General features: G+C 30.2%; 1 protein-coding gene across 4 annotated transcripts; it reads right to left on the bottom strand.

Moving 5' to 3' along the window:
- Positions 1–891: 891 nt before the first annotated feature.
- Positions 892–4,613, bottom strand: LOC101512317 (uncharacterized). 4 transcript variants are annotated; one of them, XM_027334307.2, is made up of 4 exons: positions 4,377–4,613; positions 2,506–2,592; positions 1,800–2,426; positions 892–1,710 (listed from the first exon to the last, which is right to left on the bottom strand). In XM_027334307.2, exons 2-4 carry the CDS (start codon positions 2,575–2,577, stop codon positions 1,048–1,050), a joined length of 1,362 nt encoding a protein of 453 aa, XP_027190108.1. In that variant the 5' UTR covers positions 2,578–2,592; positions 4,377–4,613; the 3' UTR covers positions 892–1,047. The 4 variants fall into 4 exon arrangements, with proteins under 4 accessions (XP_027190108.1, XP_027190109.1, XP_027190110.1 ...); XM_027334308.2 differs by having other exon boundaries at positions 4,383–4,578; XM_027334309.2 differs by having other exon boundaries at positions 4,401–4,578.
- Positions 4,614–5,972: the final 1,359 nt, after the last annotated feature.

The raw sequence follows: 5,972 nt of genomic DNA, 5'->3' as shown, positions 1-5,972 counted from the left end.
TGCAAATAAATTATAAAATTTAGTAGTATATTTTAAAATTATATAATTTACATATTTATTTTTATTTATACATATTATAATTATTATTGATTAAAGCTTAAAGTTCGCACCTCTAAATTTAGGTCTTGGATCCATTGCTGCATTTTGTAAAAATCATTAACCATCCAACATAATTACCATAACAAATACACACACAAATTCATTATTCAGTAAACACAATATACAAATCTATCTTAAAACACAATAATAATACAAAATGAAAAACACAATTAATTTAATTATTTAATATTGAATTATTGAATCATCAAAATTATAATTTATAAGTTATAGTTAATCTAATCAGTTTATATTGAACCGTTGAAATATCAAAATTAGAATATATAAATTATAGTTATTCTAACTGAAGTAGTAATAGCAATTACAAGGAAGGAGGTTTGGATTGTGATCTCTTTTTGAAATTTTTTATTTATATAATTAATTTAAATTAACTCAAGATCAATCTTGAATTCAACATAAATTCTAAAACGTTATAGATATGTTAAAAGTAAATAAAACATAATGATAATGAAATAGGAAGCAATGCTTCTAAAAATAGGTTGGCTATTATCACCATAAACAATGCTTCTATTTTTATGGGTAGAGATTTAGATTGCTTTTGAAAAATTGTGGATAATTTAACTCAGAGCCTATAAAAATTTGCCAAAGTAAATTTCAGTGGTATATGCAAATTCACATATGTGCTTAATTTTTATTGAATAACGGATAAATTATCATAATTTTTCAAAGAGAATCATGATTTTTTTTTTAAATGTATAGTAAATCAATAATCAAATATGTATGATATTCATGGGTAGGGTAAACAAGTTATAATAATAATAATAATAATAATAATAATAATAATAATAATAATAATAATAATAATAATAATAATAATAATAATAATAATGAAATATGAATGTTCCTAAATATTCATTCTTTTTTCCTTGTTTTGGCCAAGCAGGACAAATATAAATATAAATACTTCTACATAGGCATACATTGGAGTACTTAGCAACGAGTTAGAGTTGGGGTATGAAGCCATGCCTTGAAATCGCCTATTGGAATGAAATCAATCTTTGCCACTTGTCTTGTTTTGATATTGTAACAAAAGTGTACATGTGTCGCTAATCCTGTTGGACCCGAAATAGATTTTGGAACAAACATTACCATAAAGATAATTTGGTCGTTGATCCAAAACCGAAAAATCATAGACGTTGCCATTATATTAAAATCAAAACCAAGCATATGGCTGCAAATACCCGCATTATGAAAAGGTCTAATCTCATGATAAAGAGTCCATTTTCCTGAATCCATATCCAAAGTATAGATTTGATATGTTCTACTGTCTTTTTCATCCATAAAGAAAGAAAGACAATCTCCCGTCCATAAATAAACTGGAAGTGGAAAAGTATCCACTGGTTGAGGGGGGAGTGGATATTCTCTTATAATAATTTCCTTGTCAACATCCATCACAATCACTCCTTCCTCTGTTATCCAATAAATATCATTGTCTCCATTATGAACTGGTTTCCATGCTAAAAGACCCGTGTAATTCAACAACTTAACTTCTTTTCTAACTATCTCTTTCCATGTGTTGTCAATTCCAATTCTTAGGACGTTGAAAACATACCAATTGACCCCTGAAACATTTTGGTCATCTATTAAGAACACCTTGAACTTGCCAGTGCGGGGAACACATGCTATAGTAGATCGCAATTGAGCCTGTAGTTTTGAAAGGGGTAAAGGAGTATTAAGAACACCTTGAACTTGCCAGTGCGGGGAACACATGCTATAGTAGATCGGAATTGAGCGTGTAGTTTTGAAAGGGGTAAAGGAGGAATTCTAAAGCAGCACTTAATGATGGGGTTTACGACGTAAGTAAGTCTAAAACGATCACAAAGCAGAAACATGCCATCAGAAATGGCGACTATCTCTCCAAATCTCCAAGAGAGTCCCAAATAAATCCTTTCAGAATGTCCCTTGACATAGTCTTGAATATTCAAGAAATAAGAAGCCTCTGTTGCATGTATAATTTCAATATAAATACCAGGTGGTTTACCACGTAGGCAGGCTTGAATAGCAGTAGCCCAAGGTTTGGAAACGTGCCTTGCAGAGTTAAGCAGACACTTAAGAGGAACCAAACTAAGGATAGCAAGCATCAACTCTTGAGGAAGCTTTGAAATCAGATCAAAATTCTTACTACTATTTGAGTTTTGCTGAATATTCATATTCTGCTTGTTTGTTGCACGGTCATGATGACGTGAGTCAGAGTAAGTGCACTTATTTATAGATTTAAATCTCTGCCTTTTAACTCGACCAATTGTCTTTTCCGTCTTCCTCCTTTTCACTTCCAAGATTTCAACATCACACTCTTTACCGTCTTCGACCTCTTTTTCTTTAACGTCCTCCTCCCTTTTGGTCTCATTTTTAGGACGAGCTTTCATCACACTCTTTACCGTCTTCGACCTCTTTTTCTTTAACGTCCTCCTCCCTTTTGGTCTCATTTTTAGGACGAGCTTTCTGTGATATTAAACTCATCTTTTACAATTGAACCTGAAAAAGAAATAAAAGTACAACTCAGATGATATAACACACCTCTAATCCAATATGACAGTTGGAAACTGAAATATAATATGAGAACAGTAGACAACGGACTCGATAGGATAGTATAAGACGACAACAAATCCAACTGATAGAACATCAAAATGAATAATGATTGGTGAAATCAAATGATGAGTAACATAAATAAATAAATAAATACAGTCATACGGTAAGCTTGAATTGAATATTGAATTTATTTATTTCATACATAAATCATCAATAATTTAACCATTTGTGCAGCAATCAGCTACAATGAAAATCATTTATACAATATTCAACAGAAAGAACAGATTTTTCAGGTTGATAACCCTCAATTTCCAATGCTGTTCCATGCACAAAATTCGACAAACCAATCAGAAGTAACATTAATGATGAGTCAGCAAATGCCACTACAAAGGAACAGTTATGGAACCAAGGAGCCTAGAAAGAGTAACAGGCAGAAAATAACCATCTCCAAAATGTGATGATTATGTGAGAGGCAAAAAACTGAAAGTAGTGGTGTGGAACTTGGGCTGAAATTCCTCTTCCAATTTCATAATATTATATTTTTATCAAATGAAATACCAAAAACTCAAACTATTTTATTAAAATTCAGCGAAATAAATAAATTGTAAATAACATCTAAATACAACTTCAGGCTCATACTAGCCTTCTTACCATTTAAAAATAGCCCTTCAAACACGAAGCAAACCAATAATAGATATAATAATGCAGTAATGAGTTTCATTGTAAATCTTATACATCCAATAATAGATTACCAGAAAACTAACTATTACTACCATTGTAAATCACAAAATCAATAATGAGTTCTTAAAATATAAAACCTTGACATTAGATTAGATAATGAGTTCCTAAATTCAATAATCAATCATTTCAAAGTTTCTAAAATCAACCTTTGCTGATGAGAGTTGAGAGAAATTAGGCTTAGTATTTTTTTGGAGAGGAGATAGAGAGAAGATAGTCTCTTTAAATTGGGTATTTATTTCGGACATTTATTTTAAGTATAGGGTGCAAATATAAAGTTTTAGAACTGTTCGTGTACAAAATTAATGCAATTTTCAAAGTTCATATATATTATTACAAAAGAGATTTGGGGCATCCCTATTGGGGAACTGTGCCAATGTTTTGTATAATGTAACTGACTTTTGAAGAAAAAAAAAACCATGGTTTTGTACAAGACCATTCTAAAATTTATATTTACACCTTATGCACAAAATAAATGTCCAAAATAAATAGACAATTTGAATAGACTATCTTATCGGCATCTCTCTAAACAAATATTTAACTTAATTTCTCTCGAATCTCGTCAACAAAGATTAGAATCTTGAATCTTGATGTTAGTGTTTTAGATCTTTGTTTAGCAACATTTTAGAATTGATTTCAATAAAACAGTAAGCTATATTTTCCTTCCCATTTTATTTCATTTCACATTGCAGTTACAAATATGAATAATTCACACAATCAAACTAAACAAGACAAATAAATAACCAAAATTAAGAACAGTGAAACCAAAATTAGTATTTCCAAATATATTAAACATATAAAATGAAAAATAAAACCTTCAAGACAAACCCTAAGTTAAACACATTGAATCCAACTTAATAAAAACAGAAAGAAACCACCAAAGACCCAAAACAGAAAACGTTCAAAAACCCTAAAAAATTCAAAACTTTAATGGATTCAAAATGTCACAATCATAAAATTGAAAATAAATTTAAAAATCGTAAAAGACTCACCCTAACCTTTTTGCTCTTACTCACCGTGATGACGACCTTCCAACACATAATATAATGGCATGCTCAGTAGATGGTGGTGGCTTCCAAAGAGAAACGACCGAACCGGTCGTTGAGGTTTGAAGCATAAACAAAAGATGTTTTTGTCTAGAGATAGAGAAATTGTACCAAATAGATAGTGTTTCTTTCTCCACTCACAACACAACTTTCACACACACGCGCATTTTATTATTACTGCAGTGGATACCAACACAAATTAGGTTTTTATTTATTTATATATCAGCATTTTTTTTTACATTAAAATACTCTACTCCCAATTAATATTACCTAATTCACTAGAAAATCATTGGCCCAAAGAACGACCAATTGAAAAAGAGAGAATTTTTCTTTTTAGAAAAATTTACCTCGTACCTTCAAACAATTTTCAAAATGTCAAAAATACCTTCAAATTTCTTTTTACTATTTCACCAGATGAAAGTTAAAAATTTTTTTCTTCCATTTTCTCATTTTCGGAACAGTAAAAAAGATTTCTAGTAGGTTCTAGTTTTTCGGTAACTTCCGGAAAACTTTAAATAAGATTTCCGGTACATAGTATACTTCCGAAAAAGTTTTCTTAAGTTTTCCGATACAGAAGGTAAATTCCGGAAAACAAACAATTTTCTAGTACAGAAGGGGAAAATTGTGTACCGAAAAACTTAATTGTCAAGTTCTCCGGTACAAAACTGTGTTCCGGAAATCTTCATACACAAGTTTTTTCGGTATAGAATTGTATTCCGAAAAACTTCATACCCAAGTTTTCCGGTACAGAACTATATTTTGAAATTAATTCTTTAGTTTTTTTGAATTTTATTAAATTTTTTAAAATGTTAACAGATATGGATAAACCGTTACTATTAATGGATAAAACATGCGTCGATACTACAAATATTTTTGACACATATCAGGTATGAATAAATATAATTAATATTAATATTGTAAAAATATATTATGGTGATTAATTATAATTTATTTTACTTCAGATATTTGATACAAAGGGACACTGTTGTGAATTGGGCAAAAGAAATCGGTATAAAAAATAAAGTTACTGTTATTATTAGAAGATCAGATATAGAGACAAGAGAGAAATGAAGAAGAAATAAATTAATATTAGGTAGTGACAAATGAGGGAAATACAACTGTGCTGCTAGTTCAACTCGAAGTTCAACAAAAAAGTGTGATTGTCCTTTAAAGCTTAGATCAAAACCATTAAAAGCTGGTTCAGGATGGATAGTTAAAGTAATTTGTGGAATTCACAACCATGAATTACTAGATACTTTGGAGGGACATGTATATGTTGGACGCTTAAACGATGAAGAAAGAAAGCATGTTCGTGACTTAACAAAATATAATGTTGCACCGAGACACTTATTACTCTCATTGCAATACTGAGATAAGAGTAATGTTATTAAGATCTCACAAATATATAAATATATGAGTGTGATTCGATTTCACGTGAGAGCTAATAGAACAGAGATGCAACATTTATTCAAGTTAATTGAAGATGCAAAATATGTGTGTTGGAATAGAAAGCGTGAAGACTCCGATGTTATGAGAGATACT

The sequence above is a fragment of the Cicer arietinum genome, chromosome 5 (genome assembly GCF_000331145.2).
Source record: "Cicer arietinum cultivar CDC Frontier isolate Library 1 chromosome 5, Cicar.CDCFrontier_v2.0, whole genome shotgun sequence".
In the NCBI taxonomy this organism is placed as follows: Eukaryota; Viridiplantae; Streptophyta; class Magnoliopsida; order Fabales; family Fabaceae; genus Cicer; species Cicer arietinum.
This window is presented reverse-complemented; position numbering and strand designations above follow the sequence as displayed.